The sequence below is a fragment of the Notolepis coatsorum genome (genome assembly GCF_963971535.1).
Source record: "Notolepis coatsorum genome assembly, contig: SCAFFOLD_330, whole genome shotgun sequence".
NCBI lineage: Eukaryota > Metazoa > Chordata > Actinopteri > Aulopiformes > Paralepididae > Notolepis > Notolepis coatsorum.
The window spans coordinates 107,647-122,384 of record NW_028169112.1 but is presented as its reverse complement, the minus strand read 5'-3'; the positions used below and the strand labels follow the sequence as shown (position 1 = coordinate 122,384).

Genomic DNA, 14,738 nt, shown 5'->3' with positions numbered 1-14,738 from the left:
AACCGTCTGTAGTGTGGTAGTGAAAGGGTTAACCTTATGTAGTGTGGTAGTGAAAGGGTTAACCTTCTGTAGTGTGGTAGTGAAAGGGTTAACCTTCTGTAGTGTGTTAGTGAAAGGGTTAACCTTGTGTAGTGTGGTAGTGAAAGGGTTAACCTTATGTAGTGTGGTAGTGAAAGGGTTAACCTTCTGTAGTGTGGTAGTGAAAGGGTTAACTTCTGTAGTGTGGTAGTGAAAGGGTTAACCTTCTGTAGTGTGGTAGTGAAAGGGTTCACCTGTACAGGTCAAGGTGGCCCCACCATGTTAGATGGCAGCATGTTAGATGGCAGCATGTGTACACCACCACAGTGCTGTTGGCTGGTACATACCTCGGTACATAGTGTTACTGGCCACCTCCTCTTTAGCCTTCAGGGTCTATTAGACACTAACCTCGGCTCGTTCGTTCCCAGTTTTATCTCCTCCGCGAGATGAAACCTGGTAAAGAACTACGGCCGAAAGTGTCTGTGGGGTAGAATGTCCGGTGTATGTACTTCCCCTGGAAGCTGCTTCTGAACGGACCAAACTTTACCCGAATCCTGTCGGCAAACAAGCTAGAACGTCCCGGTCATGTAGTCAAAGTCTTCAGGCAGAGCCGCTGCAGTGGCTTAAACGAGGAAATATTGTGCACTTCACACGTTTCTTCTATAATTGTTTTGTCGAGACCGGAAAGCCTGTACTTCCTGTACTTCCGTTTTCACACTTTAGGAGGCATATCTTTACCAGCCTTAATTAGACACACACACACACACACACACACACACACACACACACAGCCGCACACACACACACACACACACACACACACAGCCGCACACACACACACACAGCCGCACACACACACACACACTTGCCCTGTTACTGGACCCCTCAGTGTAATGAGGTAACCAGGGTTCGCACAAGGTCCTTGAAGTGCTTAAAGTGCTTGATTTTTTTTACCAAAAGAAATCCTTAAACAGCCAATTTTTTTAACAAGGTGCTTAAAAAGTCCTTGAAATTCAAATCAATCATTCGCATTGAAAGTTTTGTTCATCCATGATCAAATCATTCTGAATCAAGCATTTTTTTTTAATCTAAAGTGTAACTAATTGTCGAAAGCCATACATATTGGGGTGACATTTTTTTTTAAACGCATTTAAAAGTGAATTGTATCCTTTTTAAATGCCTGTTTAAAATGAAAAAATGGTGCTTGGAACAGTACTTGAAAGTCACATTTAGCTATTTCCGTGGGAACCCTGGGAACCAACAGCCCCCGGTGGGTGAGCGACGCACTGCGGCGAAGGTCTGGTTCATGCAATAATGAACAAACGTCGCTTTGCACGTCTCTCTCTCTCTCTCTCTCTGTGTGTTGCGTTTTGTGTGCGTCTGCCGTTTGCTCTGTTTTGGGGCCGACCGGGGTGCTTTCTTGCATCCCTCTGTGATTTGTTATGGCTTCCGTATAACTCCGTAACCGATACTAATCAATTAACATAGAGCCTAACTAGCTCTGTTTCCCCTCTCTCTCTCTTTCGCACCGCGGACTCTCCTCTGTGAATGAATGCATTGGGTTTAGATTTAAAGGACGGGTTATGTCACTCTGTTGCACTTTCTGTCATGTGGAACGATCTGTTGGGATTCCTCTGTCTGGTGTTTGTGCCTTCATGGCTTCCCTCTGGTCCTCGCTGCACCCTGATGCATAAGAAAGTCACGACACTGCATAAGAAAGTCACGACACTGCATAAGTCAAAACACTGCATAAGAAAGTCACACACTGCATAAGAAAGTCACGACACTGCATAAGAAAGTCACGACACTGCATAAGAAAGTCACGACGCTGCATAAGAAAGTCACGACACTGCATAAGAAAGTCACGACACTGCATAAGAAAGTCACGACACTGCATAAGAAAGTCACGACACTGCATAAGAAAGTCACGACACTGCATAAGAAAGTCAACACTGCATAAGAAAGTCACGACACTGCATAAGAAAGTCACGACACTGCATAAGAAAGTCACAACACTGCATAAGAAAGTCACGGCACTGCATAAGAAAGTCACGACACTGCATAAGAAAGTCACGACACTGCATAAGAAAGTCACGACACTGCATAAGAAAGTCACGACACTGCATAAGAAAGTCACGACACTGCATAAGAAAGTCACGGCGCTGCATACGAAAGTCACGACACTGCATAAGAAAGTCACGGCGCTGCATACGAAAGTCACGACACTGCATAAGAAAGTCACAACACTGCATAAGAAAGTCACGGCGCTGCATAAGAAAGTCACGACACTGCATAAGAAAGTCACGGCGCTGCATAAGAAAGTCACGGCGCTGCATAAGAAAGTCACGACACTGCATAAGAAAGTCACGGCGCTGCATAAGAAAGTCACGACACTGCATAAGAAAGTCACGACACTGCATAAGAAAGTCACAACACTGGTTGATTTTCAAACCGGACGACTTGCAGCCTGTAGACGTGGGCCCTTTTTTAAAATGGTGCTTTTTAAATTGTATTTATTAATTTATTTGCTATGTATATAAATATATTTTTTTATATCTTGTTCAGTGTTATCAGGAACTATCTCCAAAGTAATATTAATACCTTCACACTTCAGAGAGCTCTGGCTTACCTAGCTCACCTAGCTCACCTAGCTTACCTAGCTTACCTAGCTTACCTACAGTAGCTCACCTAGCTCACCTACAGTAGCTCACCTAGCTCACCTACAGTAGCTCACCTAGCTCACATAGCTCACCTACAGTAGCTCACCTAGCTCACCTACAGTAGCTCACCTAGCTCACCTACAGTAGCTCACCTAGCTCACCTACAGTAGCTCACCTAGCTCACCTACAGTAGCTCACCTAGCTCACCTAGCGTACCTAGCTCACCTACAGTAGCTCACCTAGCTCACCTAGCTCACCTACAGTAGCTCACCTAGCTCACCTAGCTTACCTAGCTCATCTGGCTTACCTGGCTCACCTAGCTTACCTAGCCATAAATATTGCATCTGATTTTTTTCTATAAAAAACAGCATTTAAAAGTGAATTGTATCCTTTTAAATGCCCTTAAGTACTTGAAAGTCCTTGAATTTCATTTAGCAATATCTGTGGGAACCCCGGGTCTTGAGGATGATGGTGGACTCGTAGATTAGTTAACGGCGTGCCGGAGGCCAAGCGTAGTAATCGGCGGTTTGTATATTCGGGGCCACATCAGGACGGTGAGGCGCTGGACGCGGGAACCAAGCAGTTTGAGGACCTGGAGTTCCAGCAGCTGGAGAGAGAGAGCAGCCTGGAGGAGGAGCGGGAGACCATCAGCCAGCAGCTGCTCCAGGAGAGAGCGGAGTACCACACCAGCGTGGCCAAGAGGAAGGTACGAGCTCCACCCTGAACCCTGTCACTACCACACTACAGACGGTTAACCCTTTCACTACAGAAGGTTAACCTTTCACTACCTCACTACAGACGGTTAACCCCTTCACTACAGACGGTTAACCTTTCACTACCTCACTACCACACTACAGAAGGTTAACCTTTCACTACCTCACTACCACACTACAGACGGTTAACTAGGGCTGGGCGATATGACGATATTATATAAATATCGGGTACAGTTCATTAACGATACACTTTTTGAACGTATCGTGGATATCGTGATGTTTTGCCCAAGAGGATTGTGTCGCGTCAATCTGGTCCACACGTTCAAACTTTTGAACAGCGCCGCCCCACACACACACTACTGCATCAAAGTTACTACCTATGATAACAAAGGCATTCGTTTTGTGGCATTAACGTTATATAGTTACACGTTCAATAACATCAGCGTATTTACATAGCAACGTCCGAGGTCGACCTAGATATAGCAAGCATTAGTCGTTCATATCTCAGCCCGTGCTGACTCAGTTGTGCCCATTCTGCGGTCTGTTAATAACGTTTTCAATCAGACAGATGTATGGAAAGGCTTTTATTATAACATCCGTTGCAGTAAAATCATTATGCCTCCAGTCGTTTAGTCGTCCTGCGGAGCTAAAAGCTAAACGTCGGCCGCGGGGAGCTAACGCTACCATTGTTGTTGTCATTGAGCTCTCGTCAAATCAATGGCGGATATAGCGGAAGTAAAAAATTAATACGCGCTTGCCGATTGGTGTTAAGAACAGCAGGGCGGGTGCAAGCGGTGTGACGTAATTGGCAGACTCGACTGTCAATCAAAATGATTCTGTTTGCCGTCTGAATGAATGAAAACGTTATTAACAGATTGCAGCATGGGTACAATACAGTACAGCTCAATACAACAACAGTGGACTGTAGGATGCAGACCAGAGAAAGACTTTCGTCTTGTTTACATCAGGGTCCCCCATTTTCAATTCATCATATTTCATATCTAAATCATATAATATCTCATTGCTAAATATATGCAATATATAATCTAATAATCCAATAATCTAAATCTAATATAAAAATGCTAAATGCATGGGTATTTTATTTTGGCTTTAATGTTAGCTTGCAAACTCAAATACTGTCTTGGTAAGCCTCATAATGAATTGTTTGGGGAAAAAAAGAAAAACATTGTGATGCGTATCGTGTATCGCCGAAAGGTCAGAAAATATCGTGATATCATATTTAGGCCATATCGCCCAGCCCTACGGTTAACCCTTTCACTACAGAAGGTTAACCTTTCACTACCTCACTGCCACACTACAGACGGTTAACCCTTTCACTACAGAAGGTTAACCTTTCACTACCACACTACAGAAGGTTAACCTTTCACTACCTCACTACCACACTACAGAAGGTTAACACTTTCACTACCACACTACAGAAGAATTTCTTACTGTTTCTATGAGTCCTGTTTTCTTTTTTTTTTTAATCTTTTTCCCCCTCCTTTTTCCTCCGATTTTCTCCCATCCCAATGTTAGTCGTTATGCCAATTCCCAATCCCCTTCCTGGTCGCTGCGCACTTACCCCCCACGGTCGGTCTGGGAGAGTGGAGGCTATCACATGCTTCCTCCGACACACGTCTAGCCAATCAACCGCTTCTTTTCACCTGGCAGCGCGGACTCTCACTGAGAGGGCGTAACGTGTGGAAGGATCACACTACCCCCCTTAGATCCTATCCGCGCTGAGCAGGCGCCCCGACCGAACTGTAGGAGTCGCTGTTTACAACGACCCGGACCCACCCCGCCAGCTTCTTCCACCCTCTAATACTGCCAATTGTATTAGTGTGAACGGCCAGCCAAGCTGGTGACAACGCCGGAGCTGTGAGCTGGATTCGAACAGGCAAATCCAGCGTCTCCGGCGTTGGTGACGAACGCAATCTCCGCTCGGCCACCTAACCGCCCTGGAGGTATCATTCTGACGTGTGTTCCCCAGGAGAAGGTGTCTGCTCTGGGGGTATCATTCTGACGTGTGTTCCCCAGGAGAAGGTGTCTGCTCTGGGGGTATCATTCTGACGTGTGTTCCCCAGGAGAAGGTGTCTGCTCTGGGGGTATCATTCTGACGTGTGTTCCCCAGGAGAAGGTGTCTGCTCTGGAGGTGCAGGCCGCTCAGCTGGGCCTACAGGCCTCTCAGGAGTGCGAGCGACTGGCCAAGGACAGGACCCTCACCCTGCAGATGCTGCAGAAGGTACATCTTGTTGTACACACACACACACACACACACACACACACACACACACGCACACACACGCGCACGCACACACGCACACACCAAACCTCAATTCTGATTTGTTTGTATCAAAGTTCATCGTTAATTATTACAATTTATTTCACATAGGCTTAAAGTGCCACGTGGCTGTTAATAAGTAATAACACATTAAATTTAGGTACGACAGCAAAACCTGGTGAACATGACAAATGGTTTGCTTTAGGGGGGAGTTGCCCCCCCCCCCCCCCTCACTAAAAGCTAGAGAGAAAGAAATGAGATGTAAGCTTCAGCTAGCTTACCTAGTTTACCTACATTAGCTCACCTAGCTCACCTACCATAGCTTACCTAGCTCACCTAGCTTACCTAGCTCACCTAGCTCACCTACAGTAGCTCACCTAGGTCACCTACAGTAGCTCACCTAGCTCACCTAGGTCACCTACAGTAGCTCACCTAGCTCACCTAGGTCACCTACAGTAGCTCACCTAGCTCACCTAGCTCACCTAGCTCACCTACAGTAGCTTACCTAGCTCACCTAGCTTACCTAGCTCACCTAGCTCACCTACAGTAGCTTACCTAGCTCACCTAGCTTACCTAGCTCAAATAAGCTCACCTAGCTCACCTACAGTAGCTCACCTAGCTTACCTAGCTCAAATAAGCTCACCTAGCTCACCTACAGTAGCTCACCTAGCTTACCTAGCTTACCTAGCTCACCTACAGTAGCTCACCTAGCTTACATAGCTCACCTAGCCTACCTAGCTCACATACAGTAGCTCACCTAGCTTACCTAGCTCACCTACAGTAGCTCACCTAGCTTACCTAGCTCACCTAGCTCACCTACATTAGCTCATCTAGCTTACCTAGCTTACATAGCTCACCATATTACATAGCTCACCTAGCCTACCTAGCTTACCTAAAGTAGCTCACCTAGCTTACATAGCTCAAATAAGCTCACCTAGCTCACCTACAGTAGCTTAACTAGCTTACATAGCTCAAATAAGCTCACCTAGCTCACCTACAGTAGCTTAACTAGCTTACCTAGCTCACCTAGCTCACCTAGCTCACCTAGCTCACCTAGCTCACCTAGCTTACCTAGCTCACCTAGCTCACCTAGCTTACCTAGCTCACCTAGCTTACCTAGCTCACCTAGCTTACCTAGCTCACCTAGCTCACCTAGCTTACCTAGCTCACCTAGCTCACCTAGTTCACCTAGCTCACCTAGTTTACCTAGCTCACCTAGCTTACCTAGCTCACCTAGCTTACCTAGCTCACCTAGCTCACCTAGCTCACCTAGCTTACCTAGCTCACCTAGCTCACCTAGCTTACCCAGCTCACCTAGCTCACCTAGCTTACCTAGCTCACCTAGCTCACCTAGCTCACCTAGCTTACCTAGCTCACCCAGCTCACCTAGCTTACCTAGCTCACCTAGCTCACCTAGCTTACCTAGCTTACCTAGCTCACCTAGCTTACCTAGCTCACCTAGCTCACCTAGCTCACCCAGCTCACCCAGCTCACCTAGCTCACCTAGCTCACCTAGCTCACCTAGCTCACCTAGCTTACCTAGCTCACTTAGCTTACCTAGATTACCTAGCTCGACTGATCTAACTACTTAACATAATGATAGTGGCCATTTCTACATCACTGGAAAAAGATATTTTGCTCCAGGTTATCTGTACTGCTCTCCCTTGTGTTTCTGCTTTCAAGCTGTTATTGTTTGGGTCCGTCATTGCGAACAAACCCTTTGGGGCGATCGTTGTTTGCCTAGTACCATTTTAGAAAAGAGTGACATTTTAAGAAAAATCATCAGGGGAAAAAAGCTATAACTAATACTAATAATATGTACTATAATAATATAACTACTACTACTACTAATAATAATATAACCAATTCTACTACTACTAATATGTAAGGGATAATGTATAGCTACGAGGTCATTGTCGCAAAATAATTGACCGACAGAGTTTAGAACACAGAGGCGCCTCGCCGAGGTGTTCTTTAAACGTAGTGAAGGTCAATTATTTTGCGACAATGACCGAGTATAGGCTATACATTATCCCGCTTATTACATGGCTAACTTACTAACAATATACCTAATTCATTTTACACCATCGACAAGACGAGATCAAATGCAGACGCAGTTCTGTTCTGTCGCTCCGCTGTCATCGCCGGCAGCTTCGCCAGCGGCAGGTGTGTCTGATTGGCTGCACTGATGCAGTGTGTGTCAGTGGGCTTGATTGCTACAGCTGCGCACAGCGGTCATTATTGCTCGGCAGAGGTCCGTTATCGAGTAATAACGGACCTCTGACGGGCGCTATTGACCAATCACAATCAAGCATTTCGGCGAATGTTAAAAACGCCATGTAATAAAAAAATAATATAACTAATACTAATAATATAATAACATAACCTATGCTGTAGCACACTGAGCTCTTAACCCGTTCGCTGCCAAGCGGTTAACCCTTTCACTGCGACAATACACATACGGTTAACCCTTTCACGGCCACACGACAGCAGGTTAACCCTTTCACTGCCACACTACAGAAGGTTAACCCCGTCGGTAGTGTGACAGTAAAGGGTTAACCTTCTGCGGTGTGGCAGTGAAAGGGTTAATCTCTTCAGGTCTGCTGAGCCGTAGTTCCCGGCTGCCTTGTGTCTCACAACAGAGTCTCACACAAAGACGTGCCTTTGTTTTCCCAGGAGAAGGAGCGACTGTCCTCCCTCGAGAAGAGGTACCACGGCCTGACGGGAGGAAAGAGCTTCCCCAACACCTCCAGCACCATGAAGGAGGTGAGAGCACACACACACACACACGGACACACACACACACACACACACACACGCGCACACGCACACGCGCACGCACACACACACACACAGACACACACACGCGCACACACATCTCCCATGTAACCGACGCCCTGAGCTTGATACTCGTGACTTCTAAAACAGAAGTAAGGCTTCCTGCCGCCATGCTGGAGTAGTTCAACGGTTCTGTTTCTGGCTTCCCTGGTTGATATAACCCGTTTGTCTTTAACCCTTTCACTGCCACACGACGACAGCCGGTTAACCCTTTCACTGTGACAATACAGAAGGTTATACCCCTTTACTATCTCACAACCGACGGCGATGCTCCCATCATTAGCTCCGCGGAGGGTTAACCTTCTGTCGTGTGGCAGTGAAAGGGTTAAGGCTGTTCTGTGATGCTGCACTTTGTTGTTGTCGTCGCTGCTGGGTGTATTTCCGTTTGTCCCTCCTCACACGCCGTACCCGGAGGAAGCGTCGGTGTCGTACTGTTGGGCTGGCTCTGCACTGTGCGCTGAGAGAGAGATCTAATGGAACACTTCGAGATGGGGACTTGGAAGCTTGTGGAAGGCCGGGGTGTCTACGTACTAGGGATGTGCATCTCCATCACTGAGGCCGATGCGATGCACATCTTGATACGGTGCCAACGATACGATACATTAACGATACATTTGAAGCACCGGGCGATGCGATACGATTCACCCCCTGTTGAAATACGATACGATTCAACATAATGCGATACGATGCGATTCAACACGATGCAAAATAACGATACAATCTTATGGTATGACAGAGGATTTGGTTGTATTCCTTATATGCAGCTTATATTATTATTAAAAATAAAATCTACTGTAAGACAATTTATATAAAAACTCTTGGGTGCCTAAGACTTTTGCACAGTACTGTGTTTTCTATCCACTTTAGCTAAAAACACACACACAATTTATATATACACACTACTGAGAGAGAGGGAGAGAGAGAGGGGGAGAGAGAGAGAGAGGGGGAGAGAGAGAGAGAGGGGGAGAGAGAGAGAGAGAGAGAGAGAGAGAGAGGCAGAAGCTGTGTATATGTATATATACTGTATGTATGAATACAGTACAGTATCTCATGGCCCTGCTGTGTATATATATACTGTATGTATGAATACAGTACAGTATCTCATGGCCCTCCTGTGTATATGTATATATACTGTATGTATGAATACAGTACAGTATCTCATGGCCCTGCTGTGTATATATACTGTATGTATGAATACAGTACAGTATCTCATGGCCCTGCTGTGTATATATACTGTGTGTATGAATACAGTACAGTATCTCATGGCCCTGCTGTGCTGCGTTAGGAGTACATGAAGGTGTCGGATGTCTATAGGATGTATGGCAGCGCTGGTTACCATGACAACAGCACCACCACCACCACCACCACGCACAGCCAGTCGTTTGCCATAGACGCCACTTTAGCTGTCCCCGGCGAGGTACCATCACTCTGTCTGTCTGTCTGTCTGTCTGTCTGTCTGTCTGTCTGTCTGTCTGTCTGTCTGTCTGTCTGTCTGTCTGTCTGTCTGTCTGTCTGTCTGTCTCTCTCTCTCTCCTGTATCTGTCTCTCTCTCTTTCTCCTGTATCTCTATCTCTCTCTCTTTCTCCTGTATCTGTCTCTCTCTCTTTCTCCTGTATATCTATCTCTCTCTCTTTCTCCTGTATCTCTCTCTCTTTGGCTCTCTCTCTTTCTCCTGTATCTATCTCTCTCTGTCTCTCTCTCTTTCTCCTGTATCTCTCCCTATATCTCTCTCTGTCTCTCTCTCTTTCTCCTGTATCTCCATCTCTCTGTCTCTCTATTTCTCCTGTATCTCTATCTCTCTCTCTTTCTCCTGTATCTCTCTCTTGTCTCTCTCTTTCTCCTGTATCTCTCTCTCTTTCGCCTGTATCTCCATCTCTCTCTCTGTCTCTCTCTCTTTCGCCTGTATCTCCATCTCTCTCTCTGTCTCTCTCTCTTTCTCCTGTATCTCTCTCTCTCTCCGTTTCTCTCTCCTCCCCCTCTCTCTCTCCTCCTCTCTCTCTCTCTCTCTCTCTCTCTCTCTCTCTCTCTCTCTCTCCTCCTCTCTCTCCTCCCCCTCTCTCTCTCTCCTCCTCTCTCTCCTCCTCTCTCTCTCTCCTCCTCTCTCTCCTCCTCTCTCCTCTCCTCTCTCTCTCTCCTCCCTCTCCTCCTCTCCTCCCTCCCTATCCCTCTCTCCCTCTCTCTCTCTCTCTCTCTCTCTCTCTCTCTCTCCCTGTCTCTCTCTCTCCCTCTCCTTCTTCATGTCACGTTGCTCCCTCTAGTGGTTAGTTGCAGTAGTATTATCCTCTAACACTGTTGGCTTTGCTCTCCGCTACTTGACTCTTTGGCCCGAGCAGCTTAACTCTCCTCTAAACAAGTCCCTGTTAGTTCAGGCACTAATGCCGCTGTGATGGATACTGTAGTTATGTGGACGTTTACATTGACATTAAAATGCACGTATCCAGAGTGACGATGACGACCGCCGCCCACAGCGAGCGCTGGTGGTGAATCCCCCGTCACAGAACGAGACGCCGTCTTCTAGAGCCGTCTACCGTCTGAGACCCATCACCACGTTTTGTAGGCAAAAAGTGTGCGTCCGAACCAAGTACAGGGTGCATCTTTCTGGGGGGCGAGAGACTTCGGGGGAACTGATCCAGGAACAGTCTGGAGGAAACGACACCCAGCTGATCCAGGAACAGTCTGGAGGAAACGACACCCAGCTGATCCAGGAACAGTCTGAGGAAACGAGACCCAGCTGATCCAGGAACAGTCTGGAGGAAACGAGACCCAGCTGATCCAGGAACAGAACCGTCTGGAGGAAACGACACCCAGCTGATCCAGGAACAGAACAGAACAGTCTGGCCGAGTGGCTGGGTAGCGCAGCGGACTAAGCGCCCGCCTACCACCGCAGAGACACTGGTATCGAATCCAGCTGTCGGCGGTGCCTCCGGCTTGGTCGGTCGTCCATACTGACTGACACAATTGGCCAGTGTTAGCGGGGTGGGAAGCCGGCGGGGTGTGTAATGTATCCTGGTCATTGTAAACAGCGACTCCTACAGGTCGGTCGGGGCGCCTGCACAGCGAGGGAGGGAACTGGGGGAGGTAGTGTGATCCTCCCACGCGTTACGCCCCCCCCCCCCCCCCCCCCAGTGAGAGTCCTCGCTGTCGGGTGAAAAGAAGCGGTGGGCTGGCTACACATGTGTCGGAGGAAGACCTGTGGTAGTCTCCGCCCTCCCAGACCGACGGTAGGGGCAGAGTGCGCGACGACCAGGAAGCGGATTGACATAACGACTAACATTGGGGGTTGAAAAAAAAAAAAAAAAAGTCCAGCTGATCCAGGAACAGTCCTTGACGTCTCTCTCCCCAGAAGATGCTCGCAGGGTTTGGTTCTGGAAGCTCTGCCTACAAGAGGACGTGGATGAGAAAAGAGTTGCATAATGTCCAGTTCTGTGTCAATGTCCCTCATTACCTAACGCTGTTCTCACTACACCTGTTGTGTCTTCCTACTAGCTGCTGTCTCTCCTACCTGCTGACGAGACCTGCCTTCTCTCTGTATCCTCCTCCTCCTCCTCCTCCTCCTCCTCCTCCTCCTCCTCCTCCTCCCCCCCTCCTCTTCCTCCCCCCTGCTGTGTGGGTCCCTGCTGTGTGAAGGACTATGTGACTGTGGGCCAGTTAAATGAGATGTACGGAATGCCCCAGGTGGAGTCCTCGCCCACCTCCCCGCTGCGCCAGCCCCTGCACTCTGGAGCGGGAGACCCCGCCTTCTCCTCCTGCCTCCTGTCCTCTCCGCGAGGCTCCTCCCTCTCTCTCTCCGTGGAGGTGTGTCCTGCTGTCCTCTGCGCTCCTGTCTCTCCGCCTCCTTCACCCCTCTCTCTCCCCACCCCTCTCTCTCTTTCCCTCTTCCTCTCCCTCTCCCCCTCCTCTCTCTCCCCCTCCCTCTCTCTCCCATCTGTCCCCTATCCCCCTCTCTCTATCTCTCTCTCTCTCTCTCTCGCTCTCTCTCTCTCTCTCTCCCCCTCTCTCTCTCTCCACCCCTGTAGAGTGTCTGCTTGTCGCTTCCCTCTGACAAACGTGAGTTTAGTATCAGTACTCCAGCTGTGATTGGAGGATCAAGAAAAGAGGGCGGGGTTTGAGATGGGTTCAATCGATGCTCATCATGTCAGAACGCACGGTAACAGGACGTGTGATAGGGGATCGACCTGAAACGGCTTCTTTTTTGTTTTTTTTGTAAATTTGGTTTGTGTCATGATTTACAATATATGATGTTTGCTGAGTTCAGGGGTGTGAGGTCATTAAATGTCATATAATGGTTATGCAAGTTTACGAAGTGGTCATGAAATGGTCAGATAGTGGTTATAGAAGGTAATTGAGTGGCCCTTATGTCAGTAAAACATTACATCCATGACAGATATTCATACTTTTCCTCTCTCTTTTGGAATACTTCTAATTTTCCATCTCCTTTTTTCCTCCTCTTCTCTTCATGCTACTTCCTGTCCTCCCCTTCTACCTCCTGTCCTCCTATTCTACTTCCTGTCCTCCTATTCTACTTCCTGTCCTCCTCTTCTACTTCCTGTCCTCTCTCCTCTTCTACTTCCTGGCCTCCCCTTCTACTTCCTGTCCTGTCCTCCTCTTCTACTTCCTGTCCTGTCCTCCTCTTCTACTTCCTGTCCTCCTATCTCTCTCATCTTCTACTTCCTGTCCTCTCTCGCTCTCCTCTTCTACTTCCTGTCCTCTCTCCTCTTCTACTTCCTGTCCTCTCTCTCTCCTCTTCCACTTCCTCCTCTCTCTCTCCTCTTCCACTTCCTCCTCTCTCTCTCCTCTTCTACTTCCTGTCCTCTCTCCTCTTCTACTTCCTGTCCTCCTCTCTCTCTCCTCTTCTACTTCCTGTCATATCTCTCCTCTTCTACTTCCTGTCCTCCTTTCTCTCTCCTCTTCTACTTCCTGTCCTCTCTCTCTCTCCTCTTCTACTTCCTGTCCTCTCTCTCCTCTTCTACTTCCTGTCCTCCTCTCTCCTCTTCTACTTCCTGTCCTCTCTCTCTCTCTCCTCTTCTACTTCCTGTCCTCTCTCTCCTCTTCTACTTCCTGTCCTCTCTCTCCTCTTCTACTTCCTGTCCTCTCTCTCTTCGCTTCTACTTCCTGTCCTCCTCTCTCTCTCCTCTTCTACTTCCTGTCCTCCTCTCTCTCTCCTATTCTACTTCCTGTCCTCCTCTCTCCTCTTCTACTTCCTGTCCTCCTCTCTCTCCTCTTCTACTTCCTGTCCTCTCTCCTCTTCTACTTCCTGTCCTCCTCTCTCTCTCCTCTTCTACTTCCTGTCCTCTCTCTCTCCTCTTCTACTCCCTGTCCTCTCTCTCTTCTTCTACTTCCTGTCCTCCTCCTCTCTCTCTCTCTCTCTCCTCTTCTACTTCCTGTCCTCCTCTTCTCTCTCTCTCTCTCTCTCTCTCTCTCTCTCCTCTTCTACTTCCTGTCCTCCTCTTCTCTCTCTATCTCCTCTTCTACTTCCTGTCCTCCTCTTCTCTCTCTCTCTCTCTCTCTCTCTCTCTCCTCTTCTACTTCCTGTCCTCCTCTTCTCTCTCTCTCTCTTCTTCTACTTCCTGTCCTCATCCTCCTCTCTCTCTCTCCTTCTACTTCCTGTCCTCCTCCTCTCTCTCTCCTCTTCTACTTCCTGTCCTCTCTCTCTTCTTCTACTTCCTGTCCTCCTCTCTCTCTCTCCTTCTACTTCCTGTCCTCCTCCTCTCTCTCATCTTCTACTTCCTGTCCTCCTCTCTCTCTTCTTCTACTTCCTGTCCTCCTCTCTCTCTCTTCTTCTACTTCCTGTCATCCTCCTCTCTCTCTCTTCTTCTACTTCCTGTCCTCCTCTCTCTCTCTCTTCTTCTACTTCCTGTCCTCCTCTCTCTCTCTTCTTCTACTTCCTGTCCTCCTCCTCCTCTCTCTCTCCTCTTCTACTTCCTGTCCTCCTCTCTCTCTTCTTCTACTTCATGTCCTCCTCTCTCTCTTCTTCTACTTCCTGTCCTCCTCTCTCTCTTCTTCTACTTCCTGTCCTCCTCTCTCTCTCTCTTCTTCTACTTCCTGTCCTCCTCTCTCTCTCTTCTTCTACTTCCTGTCCTCCTCCTCCTCTCTCTCCTCTTCTACTTCTTGTCCTCCTCTCTCTCTTCTTCTACTTCCTGTCCTCATCTCTCTCTCTTCTTCTACTTCCTGTCCTCCTCTCTCTCTCTTCTTCTACTTCCTGTCCTCCTCCTCCTCTCTCTCTCCTCT

General features: G+C 48.0%; 1 protein-coding gene across 1 annotated transcript in view; it reads left to right on the top strand.

Moving 5' to 3' along the window:
- Nucleotides 1-14,738, top strand: part of LOC311248780 (pleckstrin homology-like domain family B member 1) — a gene marked incomplete at both ends in the record, with an annotated part of 138,719 nt that overhangs the window by 85,103 nt on the left and 38,878 nt on the right. The window contains 3 exon segments of the mRNA XM_084339608.1: nucleotides 3,229-3,384; nucleotides 5,523-5,633; nucleotides 8,349-8,438. Coding sequence (XP_084195734.1) covers nucleotides 3,229-3,384; nucleotides 5,523-5,633; nucleotides 8,349-8,438 — 357 coding nt within the window.